The sequence below is a fragment of the Micropterus salmoides genome, unplaced genomic scaffold, assembly GCF_014851395.1.
Source record: "Micropterus salmoides isolate LMB-PRFRI ecotype aquatic unplaced genomic scaffold, ASM1485139v1 Ms_hic_scaffold_4, whole genome shotgun sequence".
NCBI lineage: Eukaryota > Metazoa > Chordata > Actinopteri > Centrarchiformes > Centrarchidae > Micropterus > Micropterus salmoides.
This window is the reverse complement of record NW_024043372.1, coordinates 18,437,067-18,458,459: the sequence shown is the minus strand read 5'-3', so window position 1 is coordinate 18,458,459 and position 21,393 is coordinate 18,437,067. Positions and strand designations below refer to the sequence as shown.

The window sequence follows — 21,393 nt, the reverse complement described above, 5'->3', positions numbered from 1 at the left end:
GCTGGGGACACTCCAGAGAGAGAGACAGAAAGAAATTGATGCTCACTTTAACACATCCTGTTGACCCCTCACACATATCATAACCCACCTCAGCCCTTCATTACACACACACCTCTAACATTTTTTCTTATCACAGTACTGTAATCGAAAACAATCCAGTACTATCACCGCCCATCTGCCACATCCCTCCCTCTCTCCCTCCCTCCTATTGCTTCACTTGCTCTCGCTCTCTCTGCTGCCTCACTCATTCCCTGAGCAGCACACTGGACTGGATAACGTCTCCTTCAACCTGCAGCACAGACTCATTTCTCTACACACCAGCTCTGAGTGGATGCTCAGCAGGGGTGTTTGAGATATTAGCGCGCTGTGGGGAAAAACGGCTCAGGGACTTCTGCTATCCACATACAAAGGTAAGCCTCTGGATCCTTTAGATTAGATTCCTGTTCGCTGTCAAGTACCAAAGTGAAGGTGGTTAAAGTTAAAGCCACCTGAAACTGCAGCCTTTAGGAATCACTCAGCAGTCCCAGGACTGATTTGTAAAAACAAAGTGTATGTGCTTTTGAGATTTTGAGCTGTTTGGACATTTTTACATGTGGGAAATGAATGTTTCTTTCATTAGTATAGACTTGAAGGCAGCTAAGCGAATAACACTGAACTAGAAAAAGTGTGCAGATTGTTGGCAGCCTGACCTGTGAGTTAATCCTTGTTTTGTTTGGAACACTAAGTTTGGAGAAGAAAAGTACCAGTCAGTGAACCTAGCAGTGTGTAATCTTAAAGTGCTTAAAACAAGGAGACCCTAAAACATTTAGTACAGAGTCACACTTAGTTACACTTTCAGAGAAAGGATTTTTATTTTTGACACACTGAACCTCTGACCTGTTAGATTACTGATGCTTACTTACTTACTTGTCTTGTTCATGTCTAAGATGCTGGGGAAAAAATTGTTACATGACTCAGTCACTCTAGAGGTGTTCAGCACATGAACGAACACATTTTCACACCAAATCCTCGAGCTGAACTAAGTTCACTGAATGATCATTGTCACTGAGCTTGTTCCAGTGATGCCCATCTTACTGATGACTGTGAGCGATTTGTTTTCTATGTTAATCTGTCCAACCGCTGGTTTTTAACACCTGTATACATACAGTACATGTGTGGAACACAAAATCTACATAGCCTTCATTCTCACAATTTTACAAATGTCGATTCCCCCAGTTAGGATGGAGTTGGGTAAAAAGGCTTTAAAATACCCCTTTCTCTTGGAACACAGGACAACTTAAAATTGTCAGAGCTTATTGCTGCTGGTGCTTTAGGTCAACATGTTTGCTTCTTCAAAATGTATAGTTTTCGCTTTTATTTTAGATGATTTAAAAAAAAAAATTAACTGGATATTGTCTATACTGTTTTGTAGCATGTGACAGTTGTCTTAGTTATAATGCTTATGTTGTTTGTATTGATTGCTGTAACCATGTTTTAATGTTGCCCTCTTGGCCAGACCTCTAGCTGGGCAGGCTCATTATCTGCCCTGTGGTGCACGAGCAGAAAGCTGGAGAATGTTGTGTAGAGTTGTGTGTAACTGTAGGAAGAGAAGCAGATTTCCTCCACTGCTGCTACTCGTTCCGTTGCCAATCTTCTGTCTTAGTTGCTAAAAATGCAAATACAGTACACTCATCGTGTCAACTGTTACGTTGCGCTCACAGCAATGAGAACCAGTGAGATGTTTTAGGAATTTTTTTGGCCCTGGGTTTTGTCTCTCAGGCTACACAGATGCTGTCCTAACCATCTGATTGGTGGATCTCTGCAGGACAATCTGCAAACACTACTCCGGGTGGGAAAACGGAACACTTCTACCAATATATTGTCAAATGTGTAATAATGTCAGTCAGAATTTATTTCAAGTTAAACAAATTTGTGTTTTTGCGTAATTTGTTCAAATGAATATGACTGCAACACATGGTACATAATCCTATACTACTGTATAGACTTGACTCATTTATATTGCTTCCGCTTCACTGGAGAGCTATTTTATTACAAAGTCAACAAATTGTATATATATATATATATATATATATATATATAATATCACCTTTATCCACAATTTTCAGTTTGCCCATTCATGGCATGAAATTAAAAATATTTCCTCACATTACTTCTCAGATTTAGTTGGGTGTTCTGTCATGAAGATCCTGAACATGAGTTATTGGTGTGGTTGTTTATAAATACAATCAGAAATACCGGCGATTTAAAGAAACTGCTAAATTCTGCCTGTATTCTGATGTGAGGGATCAAGCTGGCTGGAGTCAGAGGTAAAGTTTAAAAAAAAAAGTTCCATTTACCAAAAAAATTTTAACAACAAATTTACAAAGCATATAATAAAAGCGGTCAACCAAACATAACTTAGTCAGGCTACATAAACTCATCATGAACTAAACAGACTAAACTGAGACATATATAGTGGCTGATCAGGCCATTCTGACACTTAGGGGGTATAGACTAAGACATGACATTTAAACAAGCCACAATAACCATAAACATGTCAAGATAACACTACCTAATATTAACTAAAGACAATTTATGAAACAATAATATCAAAAGTGCAATTGTTAAAGAAATAACAACAAAACTCAAACTAGAAAACACTGCCCCTCCCCATGATGCAGAAAAACATGGTGCAGACTAATTGTCGATCAGCACCATTTAAGCAGGTCTGATTGAGCTGGAGCTCCTTTTGTTGATCAGCCAGCAGATACCTCCAGCGACAGCCCGCAGCAACTGGTAACTCAAAAAACATTTAATTTCACAAAAAATAACAAAGTTAATGAACCTAATATTAGTAGTGATGGATGGACAAAGCATGTGAATCTTTGGAGGCTTTTTCCAGATTGTGCCAGGAAAAAAAAGTTTCAAAACATAAAGACAGACACAGCACAGTGACATCTTGTCATGAACCCAACAGTGCGGAGAAACAATGCATACAAAGCCTTGTTCATTTCAGTTTCAATACGATATGTACACAAAGCCTAAGAACATCTTGATCTTTGCTTACTCACTAAAGTGATGAGAAAAAATGTAGCCTACATGTTGCTACCCGCCACAATGTGTAAGTTATGTTTAAAAATGTTTCCTTAAGTTCTAATTATCTGCCATAACCGCAAACGTATCAAGACTGTCTAAGCTACAATCGATACTTGTGATAACCAGTGGATTCATTAACTCAAGGTGGGCACGTTTAGAATCTGCCAAACCATCAAATCTGGTGTTTTGGTGACATACGAAGCTTTGGATATCATCAGTCAAGTGGAAATGGCAATTTGATATACAGGCTTCGGTGCCTTGGTATCAAACGTCCCATCCCCAAATATTAGCAAATCTGACAAAGTTAACTGTGTGCGTTCCAAGTAGATAACTGTCAAAAATGGTTAATAAAACTGTTATGAAACCAAATCTGTGTCCAGTTATTTGTGCATTGTTTAATGTGCTAAAACCAAAAAGTAATGAAACTGATGAAAGTTACCATGTGCTCCTGCTTAATGTGGGACCATCACACCTGAGAGAACTTAAACAAATGCAGAACAGCCATCTTGAGGATGTTTAAAGATGCAAATAACTCCTCATATCGGGCAACAAATCTCATGTTGACACAGTCGACTGCACATTATTGCATAGCGTTCTATAAAGTGAGGCCTGTCTTTAATGCACTGTAACAGGATTTTGCCTCAGATAGTTTCTGTGCAGTCTGATGCTGAGGATTTTAGTGAAGCTCTAACAAGCCCCTGCCTGCTTTTCATGACTGTAGTGCCAGATATGTGCCCACGAGTATTCATCAGGAAGGGCTAATGGGGCACAGCAGTGTGAACCTCTGATTTACAGCCCGTCCCCTGTCAGGCCTAATGATAGGGCAATGGGGCTGGTTATGGAGAAACAGGTGCTGCAGAGTGAATAGACGCAAAGCAATGCTGCTGAAAGCCATGGGTGATTGTAGTTTTGTCCCCTGCACAAATGCTCATTTGCAATATTGTGTTCACACATACATAATCATTGTGCATAGAAATGAGCTCTGTGGAAGTAGGCTTATGGCTGTGTGTGGTGGTGAGGGGTAGGGTCAGTGAAAGTGAGTTTAGTGGTTATTTATTTTTCCCCAAATTGTTTCCAGAATAAATGTCACATTAAATATCCTAGACTATATTAACAACAGATGGAGCTTGATGATGAAGTGAGAAATAATGTCCTAAATGAACTCATACACTAAAGAAAATGTATGGAACATGGTCAGGTTATTCAAACTTAGCACAGGTGTGCTAAGCCCTGGAAAACCACCGTTATTATAGTAAACTAATTAGTTTAACAAAGTGTCAGTGGCATTAGGTCTCAGCCATATGGAGAAAACTAAACCTTAGTATAACTAGGAGAATGTTTTCTGAATTCAGTATAGGTGAGATTTGTTTCAAATGCAGAATGGAAAAATGTCATGTCATAGTGTTGCAGCAATGCTTGATCATGTTAAAACGAGAGTGATTTAACACATTTGATAACTCAATTGTGATAAAATACACACTATACCAAGAAATCTACCAAATTACCTTTTACATAATGGACAGTAAATTGCATATATTGACATTGGCCCACGGTATAGGTCTCCTTGCAGTTATGAAAAGACAGTTTTTGTCCTCCAAACACATGCTCAATGAGAATTTACCATACTAATGTAAATATAGCTCAAAGATCAGAAGTGCTGTTCATTTCTAGCCCTCAAAACACAAACGTGCCCTATGTCCATGGTTTTTGCCTTGTGGCCAGTTAAAATAACACTATCTACGGGCAACCCCTCATCACAGGCTTTGAAAATTGTGTGGACATGAGTTGTTTTGTGTTTTGTGTTTTTTCCTTTCGCAGATTGTTTAATTTAGAACACTTTGAGGGAACTGAAGAGCAAAAAGTATCACATGACAAAGGCTTAAATTTGTGTACATTCACAAAAAGGAAAATGATTGTGTATTATGTAAATAATATTCCATTTCTTATCTCTTTAATCATCCGGTGAACCATCAAAATTTAAAAATTTTTGTGTCTCGACCAACCAATGGCTAATCGCGTCCTTTATTAAGTAAAATTTTGTGGATTCAACAGGCTCAAAAACTAGTACTGTGAAGGCTATAGAAATAAAACCCAGGCTTAAATGTTTTGCATTACTTTAGTAAAAGAATAACATGTAGAGCGACAAACTGTTTTCATGCAACGAGACCAACAGTTTCACAACTCCTGTCAGTGAAGTTGTTGTAGGTGTTCAGCAGTTGAGGCTCACTCACTGCAGGTCAGCTGGCACAGTTTAACGATGGATCACTGCACAGCCCACACACACACACACACTCTGGTAGCTCTCTGCCTGGACCATCCCACACTCCAACGGTGTCTTTCCCACAGAGCCGGCAGTCAGGAGGAATATGGGCAAATCCGAAAGCCAAATGGATATCATGGAGAAATCAAGTAAACCTGGAAAGCGTCGTTGGACTGTTGCAGAAATCGGTCTGTCCGTGTTGCTACTGTTGGTCAGCTGTGCCTTGGCCGGGCTGGTAGTCCTCTACACATCGGTTGTGAAAGGTAATGGCTCTGTCAGGCTCACTGTGGAAAGATCCAGATATTACAGATGGCAGCAGTAATCACAAGGGTCTCCCTGCTCTGTTTTTGTGTGACTACTAGCCTGTGTTAACACAAGAAATTATGACCCTGGAAATGCTTTCAGATGTGACCATGAGATGCTCTATGCAATACTGATGCACACTGGTAAACCATTTTAGATTTCAAAAGGTTAATGTTACTCACCAAAATAAGGGTTTTGCCTTATAATACCATATATTCTCTTACACAACCTTAACCTTTAAGTAGGGAACTGGAACTCCAGGCTCTTTTATTAGTATTCATATTTGTGGACAAATACAACACTGCAAAAGACTTGGTTGTATTTTCTGTTGCTTAAATCTTACCAGTCCATAAAAACTATTACAATTATCGTTATAATTCAGAAAGAAGATCTGTTTGTGTCTAATGTCAAAATCTGCTTCTTCCAACCAATTCAGAACAATCTGACAGGCCGAGTGTGTCAAGGAGCTCAACAGTTGAAGGTGAGTGTCTGTCTCTGTTAAGCTTGTAAACTGAACACAGGATACACTTGGGGATAACTGGGCTGGCATGTGTCATATTGGAGCCTGCACCTCTGATAGACTCTGTAATACTGTAATTCCCTTTACTGCATGATCAGCAGTGCCACACAAAAGTGAAAGAACAGAGTCTCTGCTGACATAGACATAGCCTGTCTCACATAGTGGATCTAGGCTATTTAGAATTAGCTCTATATTTCACACAACAACATCGTCCTTGTCTCAGTCGGGATGTAATTTGTCAAATAGTCTACATGCCTTCTCATAAATGTTGACACTGATTCTTCCAGGCCAGCTGTTTCGCTCCAACATCAACAGTGTGTGCACAACTGCGAACTGTGTTACTGCAGGTGAGGGGAACTGTTTTTCCGTTGAGCTCCCGCTGTTTCGTTTTGCAAACAAACACAACCCCCATCCCTGCAAAAAGCTGTTTTCTAACCACATGAGAGCTTCACCATCCTGTGCCTCTTTCCCCTCTTGTCTATGTGATACCTTAAAGCCGCTCGGCTCTTGCAGAACATGGATAAGTCTGTCAAGCCTTGTGATAATTTCTACCAGTATGCCTGCGGGGGTTGGCTGGAGAGACATGTCATCCCGGAGACGAGCTCCCGTCACAGCGTCTTTGACATTCTGAGGGACAAGCTGGAGATTGTCCTCAAAGGTCAACTTAATCTTTAGTAGTCAGTGGGCTGCAGTGTTCAGAGCTGTGCGTGGGTTTCATTCAGAGATGAAATGTCTTCATGCATTTTGTTGTTGCAGGTGTTCTTGAGATGGAGACGGGACAGGACAGAGATGCCATCAGAAAGGCCAAAGTCCTTTACAACTCCTGCATGAATGACAGTAAGGCTCTCTTTACACAGTCTAAAACATTTATGTCAAAAAGGAAGCAAGAAAACAGAAGGCATCTTGACAAAAACTGTTTGTGTTTCTGGAGCTGTTGAGTGTATCAGATGATCTTCCTCAGCGAGGGTTTCATGATCATACTGGCCAAAGTATGATGGAGAACCAGCAGCGATGATGTGACCTAGACTTATTTAATTAGTTATATCACATTTCAGTACCTACCAGTATAGAAGTATATACAGGGGGGCCGCCAGGAATTTTGGGCCCCATGACAAAAAAAATCTAATTGGACCCCCTCTGCGCAGCTGTTGTCACCACATCTCTAGGACCTAACTGTCCCATCAAAAGCTTTACATAACTCTAATTAATGGCTTGCAAGCTTCTTGTAGTTCAATACTAGTACTAGCACAATATTTACTGCTGGTGATTTGTACATGCAAGTCTGCATACAGTATGCAGTTCACTATTTGCTTCTCAAATAATGGACATTTATTACTGTCGCACATCGCGCTTACGCTGTGAACACGACGTGATTATAATGGCGCTGTTTGCAAAGTGGAGGAAGAGAGAGAAAATAGCGAGGGACAAAGAAGAAAGTGTCCAAAGTATGGGATTATTTCAAACTAAAGAAAACAACAATTCTGTAATGGTACAGTCTGTCCACCGTAAATCCAAACTTACGTCAAACTTACGTCTCCTCGGCAACAGCACGACGGCACCTGATCAGAAAGCAGCCGGTGTTCTGCCAGCAGACCACAGACAAGGTAACAGTAACAGCAACTTTAGCATTTAACTGAAATCATGATTGATTGTTGAGTTGAAGCCAAAGTAAGCCCCAGCCCTCAGCTGAAAATGTGACCACGTGCGTTTGTTGTTCTCCTTTTTGGGCTGTGAGTTATAACCTCACAGTCAGGAGTTAACTGGGTGTCGGGGAGCTGCACCTTTTACTCCCCTCCAGCTCTCTCTGTAGCTCAGACAATCCCTGCTACCTGCGTGTGCTAATCCATTCTTTCACCCAGATTCTTTATAATAACAAACAACAGCTGTTTCGTGTGCAGGATTGCTCATTTTCCGTTTCACATTTCACGTGTGTTGTCCTGACAAAACGTGGTTTGGAGACCAGTGTCTGGTGACACAGCCGCTGTCAGCTCGTGTAGTGTGTGACCCCCTGTCACCGATCAGTCACGTAGTGTGAATGCCACAACGACTTCAAGATTGTCAAGTTGTGTTTGAAAGTCGTGTAGTCTGCACGAGCCTTTAGTATAACTTGTACACAGGTGATGTTTGTGTTTGTAAAGCAGCTGTCTGGTTGTTGGTCTGTTTGCTGTATGACACACTATGAATTTCTGAAAGGACTAATAAATATCTATCACCTAGATAGATATTTATCAGCTGTGCACGTTTATCACCATAAACGGGGGCGGGGGGGGGCACCAAGCAAAAGTACTTACTACACGACGCATCGATGAATCGTTGAAAAAATCTATACAAGCTTCAAATACTAAAATAATCTTTAGTTGCAGCCCTAACTTACATGCAGGCTGAGATATGCTGCTGTCCAGCATCCAGTACAGACAGGAAGTTGTTTTTTGTATTTTTTTTATTTCATAATGATCATTATGTGAGAAAATCATTTGTGTTTTCATTAATAAATATTTCATTATCTTTTTTTGTTATGGTGAAAAGAGCAAGAGAGAATCCCCACAACCTCCCTGGAATGATGCTAACTGGCATGTCATTAACACCATGTTCCTCACCTTCTTCACTGGGAAAGGGAGGCTACAGGCTGCTGACTCATCTGCTCTTAGTCTGCTAAAAGGGGCAGGGACAATGATTTAATATGAATATCTTGCTAAATGTTTCCCTGCACTGATTAAATGTTGATGAAATGTAGGCTAACACTAGTCTATAGTTAGCTAGCTTATTTCACTATGGACATTAAACCAACACCACTCACAGACTAAAGGCTACCCACCTCTCTTGGTGAAACACTGGGTTACAGATTGACATCCTTTCCTTTGTCTTTCCTCTCTTTCCTTTATGGAAAACCAGATTTTGGTTTACTAGGCAACACAGGGGTGGTCGCTTAATATGGATGTTTACTTTTTGGTCAATGGGGAACTTTTACTGCCAAAAACAAGTAAAAACAAAGAGATCATTCATTTTATTATTATATTTGAAATATATTTATACTCAATGATGGTTTATATAATGTATAATATAAAATAGATATTAATTTATAATTATTTTTTGGGGCCCCTGTCAGTCAGGGGCCCTTGGAATTGTCCTAGATTTTCTCCCCTATACGGCGCCCATGAGTATATAACAACAATTTATAATGAAATAATTAATTATTGCAGCTTGGACTTGATAAGCAGCATAAAACTGATGGATGGATTAACCCGTTCATTTAAGCTTTTTGCTATGTGCCCATTATGAGACAATGAGCTTACAGTTACAGCAGTGACAGTTTGTTAGAGGTCTGATGGTGCTGACTGAAACTCCACAAAAAAGCACTGACTTGCGGCTAAATCCACTGTCGAAACAATCCCACCTTTCGTTTATAGGTACAGTATCTCACAAAAGGGAGTACATCCCTTGCATTTTTGTAAAAACTTGATTATATCTTTTCATGTGACAACACTGAAGAAATTACACTTGGCTACAATGTAAAGTAGTGAGTGTACAGCTTGTATAATAGTGTAAATTTGCTGTCCCCTCAAAATAACACATCACACAGCCATTAATGTCTAAACCGATGGCAACAAAAGTGAGTACATCCCTAAGTGAAAATGTCCACATTGGGCCCAATTAGCTATTTCCCCTCCCCGGTGTCATGTGACTCGTTAGTGTTATTGTCACATATTATATAAATCACATTGTAGCAAAGTGTCATTTTTTCAGTGTTCACATGAAAAGATATAATCAAATATTTACAAAAATACTCACTTTTGTGAGATATTGTATGTAGAGTCTTCAACAGTCTACAGTCAGTTACAAAAACATTGTATAACATTACAAGGAAGACAAATCATTTCAAGACCTGCAGATGCGCAGCTCAGCAGATGAAGCTACCCAAATTTTGAGTGAGATTTTTTTTGTGAACTGCTGCTTCTAAGGTAAAAAAGAGACCGTAGTGTTGTTATTATGTTTTATAAGTTGTGGTATTTTATCTGCAGGCCTCATAGAGCAGCGTGACTCCCAGCCCCTCCTGAAGCTCATTGACAGTATCGGAGACTGGCCTGTGGCGTCGGATGACTGGAACACCACTACAGGTAGAAATAACCCCTGAACCACACTCTGATTAATGCCTACTGTTTGTTCTGCACAAACAATGCAAATGTGCATGTGTAACACATCCACACAAACAAGCACTCATGTTCCCACTCAAATACATGTGCTCACACAGAGGCCGTGTAGCTATATTTGTCGTCAGTGAACTGCTGAGTACGAGCTTTGTTGGCGGATCAAGAGGCCGGCTGAGGCTCTTCAGCTGAGCAGTCAGGTGTGGAGTTTGGGAGCGTGATGAGTGGGAAGAGGAGCAGGTCCTTGCTCAGGACTGTGAAGGATGCTTTAAATAGTCTACACTGCTCTTCCCCAAGCTCCTGGCTCCTGCCACTTTAATTAAATGTAATCATGGACGGTGGCTCACCAGAATTAACCACACATAGCTGCATCTGCACACACAGATTTACACAGAGAGCCCAGTTAACTGTGCAGCAGAGACAGATAGGGAGCCCAATTTTTGCAGGCTGTTACAATGAGTAGTTATTTACTGCTGTTATTGCAGAGGAAGCATGGAGCCTTGAGGACACACTAGCAACGCTTACAGCTCGTTTCCACAAGAAGGTTCTCCTGGACATGTACGTGTGGACAGATGATCGGGACTCTCGGCGCCATATAGTTTATGTAAGGTCACTGTCTATTGGAGCACAAATGACAGATTACAGCCATAATGTCAATATACAGTGATTATAGATTAGTCTGGTGTTATTCTATATTTTCATTAATGTCAGCACATCCCATGAAAAGACCAAATGTCTCTTAATACTTCACAACTTCCCTGCCCTGCCTGTGGCACACAGCCCATTTGTTTCTACTGAAGAAATAAATCTTTAAAAACAGGTCACAAACATAAAGTTTAATTTGTATAAAAGGCTAAATAATTTCCCAGTAGAAGTAGTTTTTAGCAAACATCAACTCAAACAGGAGTAAATACTGTGTTTTGGGGGATTATTTCCAGTTGCACATGAATACAAATTTTTGAACAGTGGAGTGCTGTTGCACAGAGAGAAAGCTAAATTAGGCTTTGGCTAAACAATACTCATCAGTAGGATCAGTTCATTGTTGTTTTCTTGGTTTCTTTTCATGAGATTTATTGATAATAAGAAAATTATAGAATGTTTTTAGCCATAACATTTGATTATTAAAAACACACAAATATGTAAATATTACAAAAAGACAAATGCTTAATTGCTTTTCTTGTATTCTGGTTAGATTGACCAGCCGGGACTTGGAATGCCATCAAGAGACTATTACTTCAATGATGGAAACTACAAAAGGGTGAGGCCTTAAAGGATCATTTCAACCAAATCCACATCCACATCCACATTTTCTGACTTAACTCTCATGGTATCTAATGATGCACATTATGTTGGTTTTATTTGTCAGGGTTCTTCCCCTCAGATTTTCCTGCCTCCACCACAGTACAGTGGAGGGGGATGGGATTTTGTTTGCGGTGTTAAAGGCATTAAAAATCAATACTTGAAAAACTCACAGGCAATGTCTCTTGTTACAGCTGCAGTTACAGAGCTACTTTATACTGAAAAAAACTGTCTTTGGATTATCCTGAGTAACTACAAGTTTTTTTTAGAAAATACATTTTGGTATTGAGTTTTCTAATGTCACTTTCCATTTATTTGATTGGTACGAATATAACTCTATTCACCTCATTTGTTCTGAGACAACCTTCATTTTGTTGTGGAAACAAGATTTATAGCTTGTGATTTTACCATAGGTTCGAGAGGCCTACCTACATTTCATGGTTTCAATTGCAAAGATAACCCGAGAGGACAGGAACTTGACTCAGGATGACGACCGTGTGTGGGAGGAAATGATGCAAGTGCTGGAGCTGGAGACAGACATTGCCAACGTGAGTGTCAGCCACAACAGGAAATGGAATTGTGGGATGAGGGCTAAGGAAAATTAATAATGACAAGATGAAAAATTACACCTCCTCTGTGCTTCCAGTAAATTGAACCAGGCTAAATTTAGTGTTGACATAGGAGATCAGGCAAGCCTTTAACCTGTTTTTTTGTTTGTGCCTGTCAAGAGTATGACGAATGAGACTTCGCTGATGAAAGGAGAGCAAACTGTGAATATATATATGGGAACAGGACTGCTTTATTTTTTTCCCTTCCTGTTGCTGGACAGGCCACATCACCAGCAGAGGAGCGCCAAGATGTCACTGTTCTCTACAATAAGATGACACTTAGAGAGCTACAGAGCACATTCAGCTTTAATGTAAGAGTGATTTCGCTTCTTTCTTGTGTGTTACATAAAGTGGTCACTTGTTGAAATAACCACTGTATGTTTGACAGTCTGAATGGGGAAACTAGTTTGGAATGCTGACGTGCCTTTGAGCAGGGTAGTTGACTAGTTGAGCTATTCACTTGGTAGTGAATGATAGTATGTAAATCAATTATGTAAGTAAGGCACATTGTTTATATCACATACATACTGTGGCCATGGAAAACACAAATTTCCGCATGTGGCCATTAAAGGAATAATTCAGCTTTTTTTTGCTGTCTTGCTGAGAGTTAGATGAGAAGATTGACAGCACACTTTTCTGTACAGTAAATATAAAGCTAACTGGTTAGCTTAGCACAAAAACTGGACAGCTAGGCTGGCTCGGTCAACGTAAAGGTGACAAAATCCACCTACCAGCACCTCTAAAGCTCACTAATTAACATGTTATGTCTTGTTTATTTAATCAGTACAAAAACAGACACATTGTGGTTTTACATGCTCGCAAGACAAGCTAGCCACTGTGATTTTGCCTGGTAAGTAAACACGATACAATATGTTAATTAGTGAGTTTAAGAGGTGCAAGTAGATGGATTTTGTCACATTTGGACAAAGCCAGGCTAGCTGTTTCCTCTGGTTTCCAGTATGTGTGCTAAGCTAAGCTAACCAGCTGCTGGCTCTATTTATGGTGACCAGATGTCTCAGTTTGTCCATGGATTTCCCCATTTCCAAGCTGGCTATCCCAACAAATATCTGTAAAACACTGAAATGTCCCAATTTTCAACATTCACTCTCAAATTGCCATGGTTCACCACAATTACAACAATAGCCTAATTATATTTAGATTATTATATTATGTTATTATTATTATGTATTACATTATACCCTTACCCAACATAAAAACAAATTAAACTTGAATCTTTAAATTCTTAAATTCTCCCATCTTCCTGAAATAATTAGGTAAAGTAGTTAGGAGCACTTCCTTGTGAAATCATGTAAATATCTCCTACCTTTTTGTTTTCCAGGGGTTTAACTGGACACGATATATTCAAGGGGTGCTGTCCAGTGTGTCCATTGAGATCCAGCCAGAGGAGGAGGTAGTGGTGTACAGCTCTCCCTACCTTGAGAAGATGAATGATGTTCTCTCCAGACACAGTGTCAGGTCAGTCCTAGGCTCCATGAAAATGTAATTATTACAAAATAGCTATAATTCAGCACAACAATATAACAAAAAAAACAAATGTATGTTTGCAGAACTATGCAGAACTACCTCACCTGGCAGCTCACCATTGACAGAGTTAACAGCTTGAGCCGCCGTTTCAAAGATGCCAGAGCCCGTTACAGGAAGGTGCGAGGAGCATGGTGTAACTGAACAGCACATATTAACTTGAGCTTGATCAAAAACTAAATTGCAGCATGTGCTTGTCTGTGTGTTTGGTCAGACTCTCTATGGAACAACTGTGGAGGATGCTTGGTGGCGAGAATGTGTCCGTTACGTCCAGAGCAGCATGGAGAATGCAGTTGGAGCTCTGTATGTGCGAGAGACATTTGCTGGAGAAAGCAAACAAATGGTAAGTCTCTCTGGTCTGTAAACCACAAAACATTTTTGCGTCATTTGGACATAAAGTACATTTTCTGGCTCCACTTATGGAGCCCTTCAAGCCCTCCTGCTTCGCCTAAAACACTGAAAACATTTATCCCAAAGACAACATGTGCCACAAAATACATTTCACGCCAAACCGTTACATATTATAGTGGAAATGACATTGCGGTTACAATTATTATTTTCCCAAATATATTATGTTCACCGTGTATTGTGTACCTACAGTATTCATTATACGCTATGAACAAAATCCATTTAATACTCAAAATGTAGCATGTGTTACCTGCTGCCCCATAATTACAAAAGTTTCTGGATGGGAATGTGATTGCACTGTTCACAGGTCAGTGACCTCATCAGTAAGATCCAGAAAGCGTATGTGGAAACACTGGAGGAGTTGAGCTGGATGGATGCTCCCTCGAAGGAGAAAGCAAGAGAGAAGGTAAAGTACAAGTAGCCAAGCTGGAAAAACAAGGGTGTATATATTGTAGATGTTCGGTACAATATGCGTACAATCACACTGATTGTTCTGTATCTCATGCAGGCCATGGCAATCAAGGAGCATATTGGCTATCCAGATCATATTCTACAGGAGAGCAACCAGAAGCTTGACCAGGAGTACGCTCATGTAAGCAAGTAATTGAGACTATTACCAAGCCACACTATGACAGACACACTTGCTGCTTATCTCTGATTTGTCATGTTACTCCTTCCAGCTTAATTTCAGCGAAGAACACTACTTTGAGAACATTCTCGAGAACCTCAAGTCTGAAGCGCACAAGAGTCTGAAGAAGCTCAGAGAACCAGTTGACCCGGACTTGTAAGCTTTGATGCATCTGACAGTACATGCTGTCCTTATTAGTAAAACACAAGCTCTTGAAATCAGGCAGGCTCCATGTTTCATGTGCTTGACATTAAACATAATCATGGGTGACAACACAAACCCCTATTTTAAAAATCAATCATTCATTCTTTCTTCCTGTTTCCAAGATCGTAAACAGGTTTGCGCTCAGCCAAAACGTAGATTTTCAAAAAGGGAAATGGTGCATTGATTGTCCTGTTGAGACAAGAGAAAGATGCTCTGTCCTCAACAAGTAATCCCCAAACAACACTGAAAATAAGTTAAAATATTGTTTCATGGTCCAAAATATGCTATGTGCATCTTTACTTGTCAGGTGGATCATCGGTGCTGCTGTGGTGAATGCATTCTACTCACCCAACAGAAACCAGATAGGTGAGAGCTTTACAAGAATCAACGAGGCCCCCCGAGAGCCTCTGTGACAAATAAGAGAGAGAGAGAGAGAGAGAGAGAGAGTCACTCCGCATTGTAATCCTGTTTAGTGTTCCCAGTACTTGTTTACACCGCTGTTGTTTTTGTCTGTCCAGTGTTTCCAGCAGGAATTCTACAGCCGCCTTTTTTCAGTAAACATCAGCACCAGGCTCTTAACTTTGGTGGAATAGGAATGGTTATCGGACATGAGATCACACATGGATTTGATGACAACGGTGAGACACCAGTGACATCATGGATATTTTAGGAAGCCCAAACTGAGAAATACAGTTTATCATTCACTGTCATTTTATAATAACACTTTATTTTAAGTTTGCTGCTACCAACAACCGACCGTTACAAACATCATGTTTGGCAAACAGTACTTTAATAAATGCATTATGTTTCCTTGCAGGGCGTAATTTTGACAAGGATGGTAATATGCTAAACTGGTGGAGTAATTACTCTGCTGAGCATTTTAAAGAGCAGTCACAGTGCATGGTGCAACAGTACGGCAACTTCAACTGGAAGCTAGCAGGTGGACAAAACGTAAGGACCCAGTGGCATATATAAAATGAAGGTTTTGTCTCGGCTATAATCACCTGACAATGTAAACCATGTATTACGCGGCTGAGTGTTTTTTCTGTTGGTGTGTGTTCATGTCACACATTGTTCTGCGTGACTGCAGGTCAGTGGAATCAGCACTTTGGGGGAGAACATCGCTGACAACGGAGGGGTTCGTCAAGCATATAAGGTTGGATGATAATGCAAGAGTACAAAACCCCATGTTACTATTTCAGCAGCAATGACAAACTCCAAAATGCTTATTATAAACTTTCTGCACATGTAAACTGTTTTTAACTGTCTGTGTGTGTGTATGTGTGTGTTTACAGGCTTATCTAAAGTGGGTTGAGACGGAGGGTGAAGAGCCTCGTCTACCTGGTCTAGAGATGGATCACAGGCAACTTTTCTTTCTTAACTTTGCCCAAGTGAGTAAGAATAATGAGGGAACGTATTATATTCTGAATATTATTTCAGCAGAGAGGGCAGAGAATTTCTCCATCTGGAGAGCCAAAGCTTGGGAGATGCATTTTTTCAGTGGATGTTTGGTGCTGAGAAGTAAACACTGGGACATAGGGAACAGGTCAGGGGGTAAGACGCTGAAACAATACCAGAGCAAATCAGTGTTCAGCTACACACATAGGGGACGAGAAGAGCTGCTAAAGTAAAGAGTGATCGCAGTGCCATGGAATGTAAAGTATAAGCAGAAAACTGTCATCAACAGTGAAACAGATCAAACACCCAGTACGAATCTTTTTCAAAAGCCACAATCACTCCCCACTGAGATGGTGAATTTCACAGTCAGTTGGTCAGTCAGTTAGATTATATTATTATTTTAGTTTTATTTTAACTCCCAATGACTGCTTTTAAAACTAGATTACTCTCTACTTATGCAATCTGTTTTTGTTTTTTTTCTAGGTGTGGTGTGGTGCTTATCGGCCTGAGTATGCCAGCCAGTCCATCAAGACTGACTCTCACAGTCCATTAGAATACAGGTAAGGAGCTTTAGTATGCTCAGATATGTCAGAACCAATAAGAATATTTTAATAGGTAGTTTGATAGATTTAATTACTGATTGAACTACTACTCTATTGATGAGTACATTGTGGCCTTGAATCTACTGTTGTAAATACATTTGTTCTTGTGCACTTTTGATCCAAATGTGCAGTGAAAATTATGAAACTGCTACATCAAATAAAAAATAAATAGAATACTATTTTACACCATAACCATTAATAACAACAGGCACACTGTTTATGAAGCCAAAGGATCAACTTGCTGCTCAATTTAATCACTTATTTTACCAGCTTAGTTCATGTTGTTTTCATCATGTGTTTCAGTCTCGAAATCACATGACAATCAACCTCTATGTGAAAAGTGTCACTGGATGGACACGGATAATTATCACCCAACTTTGCAGTTCCACTCAGCTCTATGGAGCGATTTAGCGTCTTTCAGCTCATTGTTTTGGTTTTCTGGCCCACAACTTTACTGTGTTGGTTCACTCTCACTGCTCTTATGTCTTTGTTTTTGGGCATAAAAGCTCCAAAAACCCACTGTATACTCTACCTACACAGGCAAAGCTAGTAGCTGGTGAACATAGTGGAGCTAAATTAGAGTGAATATAGGACTTGCATTCATCGGGTGGCCAGACACATGACTTCAAATGTGTGCTCTGTAACTGTGAGTTGTGTAAATAAGCAACTGTTGCATGGTGACATGCAGGTGACATGGTGATCTTGCAAAGAGGTTTGCCATGTTACCTTAAAAGGTGATAATATGTCAGTGTTGCACTCACAGCTTGCTCAGTTATTGCAGGTTTTTTTTAGTTTTAGGTAACAGTCAATGACTTTACACATTAATTTGAGAGTCAAATGTAACTTATGTTGTTGTTACTCCCTCTGTGTATGGACTAAGACTAGAGCTGCTTCACCTTCCCTCCAGTCTCAGCACTCATTGAATTTAAAGATTTACCACACTGTAAATATAAGCTATAAGCTAAGCTATAAATACTCGCCAGAAAAGTGTCATTTAGGTAGAGCAGCTCAGTTCGTTCATCCAAATGTGAGGACATGGCAACTGGATTCACACTTAGCAGTCTCACATCTGTAACATACTTGAGTTTTTATTAATATTATTATTGTATAATTTATATAATAATGTTTTGTTTTTCTTTTGTATTTAGGGTGCTTGGATCTCTCCAGAATTTTGAAGCATTCTCAGAAGCTTTCCAGTGCCAAAAAGGCAGTCCAATGAACCCCGAGCTGAAATGTCGTGTTTGGTAGAAAGTTTTACTCCTGACGTTTTTATTTCTTTACCTGGGTAACTCAAATTAAAAGAGCAAGTTGTACTTCTTAAAACCACAGAGGCATCCTGCTTATTCCAATTTATTTGGGGCAGAGTGATGAACAAGATATTTGCATATACTGTAGATGTATCTGAAATGGATGACATCCTGGAATACACCCTTGTTTTAAAACTTAAAGCACATACATTATAAAAAAAGAAACTTTTGAAGTGTTGTCTCTGGATGAGAAGGTCACTTGTTGTTTTTGCTGTGTCACACGACACAGAGTGGTTACATGACTAAAAAGGCAACACAGAAAACTAAGACCTTGTGAGAAGGTTGAAGCTTTTATAGCTGACTTTAAATGTTTTTCCAGCCATTCTTGAATTAATTATTTAAAAAAAAAAAACTCTTGTGCAGATCTTTGTGATTTATCCATTATCATTGTGCACTGAGTTGCCTTGGTGTCTTTCCTCTGATGTATTGCTTTCAAGACATTGTGCCAGTTCAGAAGAAACAATAGTGAACAAATCTAACTCTGACTGAAGAGTATGAAATAAATGAAAGCTCGGGGCTTTGCTAAAGTAAAGCTACAATAGAATTAGTCACACTCTGAGAGTTTGGTCATTCACTGTTACATGAAACAAATTATCTAAAGACTTTAAGACTGTTAAATCTTTGCAGCTTTAACCTTAAATTAACATTCTGAGAGAGCTGCGGCTTTCAACATTTTTACAATTACAGAGTGGACAAATATTTAAAATTTACAAAGCTATTTAGTACTTTTTGAAGGATTTTTTAAAAATAAGTTTCTTTATCACATTCTGCCGATGATTGTTGCTCATTACTCCTTGCAGAAATGTATACGTCATGACAGTTTGCTGTAAGAAACCATATTCCAGATGTTTTGAAATATATTGGTGGCCTGCTACTTTTTAACTTGTGCGAATGCGCCTGTTGGAGATAGAGTGATATGATGATAATGATGAAAAACCAATGTACATCACTTTATTGCATTATTGGTTACCTACTGGCTGCTGTTAGACACAGGCTTGGGCATCCAGGCGGTTTCTTATCACAGCTGTGGTGTGTGTTCCACTTTTTCCATGATTCTGAGAGGCTCCCAAGAGTTACTACGAGAGAATAAGAGAATACTGGGCTTATTTATAGCTACCAAAACTCCTAACATGTGCCATTTATTAGATGGCACTTACCTACATTTATTAAAAATTATGTCTGCTTGTTTGATGTCTGTAAGTTTACATTTTACTCAACATGCTAATTGATTTGTAGATGACCTGACCATTCCTTCCCCACACAATCTCCTGAGAAGAGACGTGAACAAACAGTGATTACAAGACATTTAGTGTCTGGGCATAGCCAATTACATGCTAGGGGGAAGGGGGAAGAAAACCTCTTAGAGACACTGACACATGAACAGGCAGCAGATGAAGTGGTTTGTCCTCTGATCTGGCATTGATCAGTGCTGTGTAAGATTAAAGGATGAAGTGCGGTGTGCTGAAGCGTGGTTACTGCCGAATCACGAGCCTGCAGGCAGACACACTGAAGAATGGGGCTTGTCATTAAAAAGATGGCCAGGACTGTTATTTTCTACCTTTATTAACAAGTAATGACAGGAGAATCAAAGCAGAGCAGAACTCATAAGTGAGGATGGAGTTGGTGGCTGCAGGAAGCCACCATTCTGGGCTGAAGAGAGCTTTCAAACAAAAAACAAACAAAGCTGGTTTTGAATGTTTGCTTGTCATTGGTCACCTTCAGGATGCCTTGGTAAACTGAACACGGCTTTTAGGTCTCCACAGAGGCTGCCGAATTGAATGTGCATATTGACGTTTTACACTCTGTCTCTCAGTCTTCACATTAGCAAATACTGTTGTGTTTAGCAGAGGGAGAGGGTACACTAATTACTCAGAATGTAAAGGCTGATAGTGTGCTGCCATCTTAGCAAAAGTTCAACATTTTGGGAAATGCACTTATTCGCTGATGGCAGAGAGTTAGATGAGAAATTTGATTCAACTCTTACTTCTGTCTGATAAATATAAGCTACAGCCAGCATATTGTTAGCTTAGCATTAAGATGGGAAACTGGGGAACAGCAAGTCTAGCTCTCTCCAACAGAAACAAAAATCTGCTTTTTACAGGTGGTTATCTGCTGGACTAATTCTTGGCTACAGCCACTTTTTACAAGTTTCTGGGCAGATTAAACAGGCCGACCTGTGGACAGTGTCAGGCTTGCCGTTTCCCCCTGCTTTCAGTCTTTGTGCTACGCTAGCTGCAGACCTATGTTTAACAGACAAACACAAAAACAGTGGTATCAACCTTCTCATCTCAATCTCCCATAGAAATTGAAGATGCATATTTCCCCATATGTCAAACTATTCCTTTAAACACGGCACATGTATAATGTCTGGTTCAAAGAAATGTGGAACATGGGGCTGCCATTTGAAGGGCAACAGCTTTGACTCTTGTATTTTTTTTGTCTAGTTTTCCTCAAAAAGAGTGAAACAGTTCAACGGGTACATAATATAAAATGTGTTAATGTAAATACTTGATGTTCTATACTGCAGTATTTACATATAAAGGATTCAAATCAGGTAAGAAAGAGTGTACATTTCTTACCCAATTAGTTCTAGCTTCACATTTACTTACCTGGTGAAATTGTGTAGTTTTGAAATTATCAAATACATTTTTGTTATATATGAACATCTTTCATCTGTATAATATTTATGAAATAACATTGTTGCTTTGCAAGAATTCAGATGTTAAAGATGTTTTATGAATGTTCCTGCTGCTATGTAATTATCTAGATGCCATTAAAAGTGACTGTCTCAACTGGTACTCAAGTCTCTCCTTTAAATGTGTAATTTTCATTTTTGTATATTTATATAAAAACCTGTCAAAATGTAAGATTAATTCTCAACCATGCCGAGGCTAAACGATCAAGTAGATCCTATGCAACATATGCATTTGTGATACTGTAAAGCCTTAAAAGCACCCACTTAAAGGCATTATGTTCATCTTCATGTTAAAGTCACAACATCATGTCTTCTTTTTGTATATGAACCAAGGCTCATGCTCAGTAAATAAGAATAAGGGTGGCTCATCAGTGCATTGAATAAATCTGAAATCATGTT

At 39.5% G+C, this 21,393-nt stretch overlaps 1 protein-coding gene and 1 long non-coding RNA gene across 2 annotated transcripts; one reads left to right on the top strand and one right to left on the bottom strand.

Moving 5' to 3' along the window:
• The first annotated feature begins 239 nt into the window (after positions 1-239).
• mmel1 (membrane metallo-endopeptidase-like 1) lies at positions 240-21,097 on the top strand. Its single transcript, XM_038695920.1, has 24 exons — positions 240-410; positions 5,422-5,598; positions 6,075-6,119; positions 6,446-6,505; positions 6,655-6,816; positions 6,915-6,995; positions 10,178-10,273; positions 10,789-10,907; positions 11,496-11,561; positions 12,016-12,150; positions 12,432-12,521; positions 13,550-13,686; positions 13,779-13,872; positions 13,967-14,095; positions 14,468-14,566; positions 14,669-14,752; positions 14,841-14,944; positions 15,300-15,358; positions 15,511-15,630; positions 15,810-15,943; positions 16,083-16,148; positions 16,288-16,383; positions 16,874-16,950; positions 18,141-21,097. The coding sequence occupies exons 2-24, from the start codon at positions 5,442-5,444 to the stop codon at positions 18,238-18,240; spliced, it is 2,310 nt and encodes a 769-aa protein (XP_038551848.1). The 5' UTR covers positions 240-410; positions 5,422-5,441; the 3' UTR covers positions 18,241-21,097.
• LOC119885721 lies at positions 2,308-13,975 on the bottom strand. Its single transcript, XR_005441381.1, has 3 exons — positions 13,800-13,975; positions 13,535-13,693; positions 2,308-5,619 (listed from the first exon to the last, which is right to left on the bottom strand). It is a non-coding gene; the product is annotated as an uncharacterized LOC119885721 (long non-coding RNA).
• Positions 21,098-21,393: the final 296 nt, after the last annotated feature.

What these genes read in the sequence shown, in the direction of transcription:
- mmel1 (XM_038695920.1), top strand. Translation starts at nt 5,442, where the DNA reads ATGGGCAAATCCGAAAGCCAAATGGATATCATGGAGAAATCAAGTAAA. An exon ending in TGGAGACAGACATTGCCAAC is followed by an intron (nt 12,151 to 12,431) that starts GTGAGTGTCAGC and finishes GTTGCTGGACAG; the next exon opens with GCCACATCACCAGCAGAGGA. An exon ending in AGCTAGCAGGTGGACAAAAC is followed by an intron (nt 15,944 to 16,082) that starts GTAAGGACCCAG and finishes GCGTGACTGCAG; the next exon opens with GTCAGTGGAATCAGCACTTT.